At 47.8% G+C, this 1,660-nt stretch overlaps 2 protein-coding genes across 2 annotated transcripts; both read left to right on the top strand.

The window, feature by feature from the left end:
* Positions 1–52: 52 nt before the first annotated feature.
* Positions 53–1,161, top strand: LOC105558064. Its single transcript, XM_012005566.1, has one exon. It carries the CDS (start codon positions 674–676, stop codon positions 1,136–1,138), a length of 465 nt encoding a protein of 154 aa, XP_011860956.1. The 5' UTR covers positions 53–673; the 3' UTR covers positions 1,139–1,161.
* A 23-nt stretch (positions 1,162–1,184) lies between these two features.
* On the top strand, positions 1,185–1,618 carry LOC105558070. The gene has a single exon (XM_012005579.1). The coding sequence runs from the start codon at positions 1,187–1,189 to the stop codon at positions 1,616–1,618; it is 432 nt and encodes a 143-aa protein (XP_011860969.1). The 5' UTR covers positions 1,185–1,186.
* Positions 1,619–1,660: the final 42 nt, after the last annotated feature.

The following is a 1,660-nucleotide window of genomic DNA, read 5'->3' on the forward strand; positions in this document are numbered from 1 at the left end:
TAACGTGAAAAGACGCTAGCGCGACAACATGGAGCGACGAGACCAAGATCTGGCGGAGCGAGCCGACAGGATCGCCACATTGGGTGATTATTTGGGGTGGCTGCAGCAATGCGACGAGTGCATCGCGGAGCTAGAGGAACAGAGCCGTATCAAGCGTCCAAGGTTGTCCATTGGCAACAGACAATCGCTGGTGGCTCGAATCGCGCGACTCGAGTGTGTCAAGTGCCGAGTTGAAAGACGATTCGTACATTTCGGTGGTGGTGCCGGACCTTCTTCGAGCGCGCAACTGACGTGGCGTGAGATCGACACCGCGTTTGACAGTCGCGTGCTTACCGGTGCGGTGATTAACGTGGAGTACATCGAGCCGCGCAAATTTCTCGAGGACGCTCGCGATGTAGTGGTCAAGCACGTGCGAGACGCTATCGAACGCTATAATTGTGTAAAGGTGAATACCGCGTTCAACGGGGAGTTTGTGGCGGGCGACAAACGTGCAAATAAAAGCATAAATACAAAAAACTTTGAACTGTTCCGTACAACGGACCTACAACAGTGGTACGAGTCACGCGTAATCGGTCCGATTCTAACCGAACTCGAAGAATTCCAGGAGCGTGATAGCGGGTGGGCGCTGTCGCGTATACACAACGTAACCATTAATGTTAACAAGTGCAATCCTATGCGCGCGGGATGCCATATAGACATGCCAGAAGTGGTAAAACGAAAGAAAGCAGTGATCAACGTACAATCAAAGGACAATGCGTGTTTCGCGTGGTCGGTGGTCGCTGCTCTGCATCCGGCTGAAATACACGTGAATCGTAAATCGTCGTATCCGCATTACAGCGACGTGCTAAACCTGCGAGACATTAGCTTTCCAATGACACTCAACCAAGTGAAAAAATTTGAACAATTGAACAGTATTTCCATCAACGTATACAGCGTCGATGAAAAGAATAATTGTGAACACACAATCGTACCGCTACGAGTTGCTGACGAGAAGAAGGAGAAGCACGTAAACCTTTTATACCTACAAGATCAGAGGGGTGCTGAAGTGGGCCACTTCGTCTGGATAAAAAACTTATCCCGCCTCGTCAGTTCACAATTGAGTGGTGCCCATGGGAAAAAATACATTTGCGATCGGTGAGTATCAATAAAATTTATGAAAAATTGTTTTATTTGAAAAAATATAAAAATGTTTTTTCTTTCCAGATGTTTGCATTATTTCCATTCAAATGGAAAGTTGGAAGCCCACAGCGTGGACTGTCAACAGATAAATAACTGCGCGATCGTATTACCCAGCGAGGAGGACAAGTGGCTCAGCTTCAACAACCACAGCAGGAAGGAACGTGTGCCGTTTGTAGTGTACGCGGACCTTGAATGCATCTTGAAAAAGACTGATACCGATACCAAAGCATACCAGCATCATGAGGTATTTAGTATTGCATACTACGTGCATTGCTCGTACGACAACTCGCAGTCAACGTACCGTTTCCGCCGCGACACGGATTGCGTCGCGTGGTTCGCCGACCAACTCAAAGTGTTATCACAACACGTAAAAGAAAAATTATCCACTAATGTCCCTATGGAAAATTTGTCAAAGGAACAGTGGGGGGGCATACCGTAGCGCCACACACTGTCACATATGCGAGAATCCATTCGCACAAGG

This window comes from Vollenhovia emeryi, unplaced genomic scaffold, assembly GCF_000949405.1.
Source record: "Vollenhovia emeryi isolate VEMERY1.0 unplaced genomic scaffold, V.emery_V1.0 DF947517.1, whole genome shotgun sequence".
NCBI classification, from domain to species: Eukaryota; Metazoa; Arthropoda; class Insecta; order Hymenoptera; family Formicidae; genus Vollenhovia; species Vollenhovia emeryi.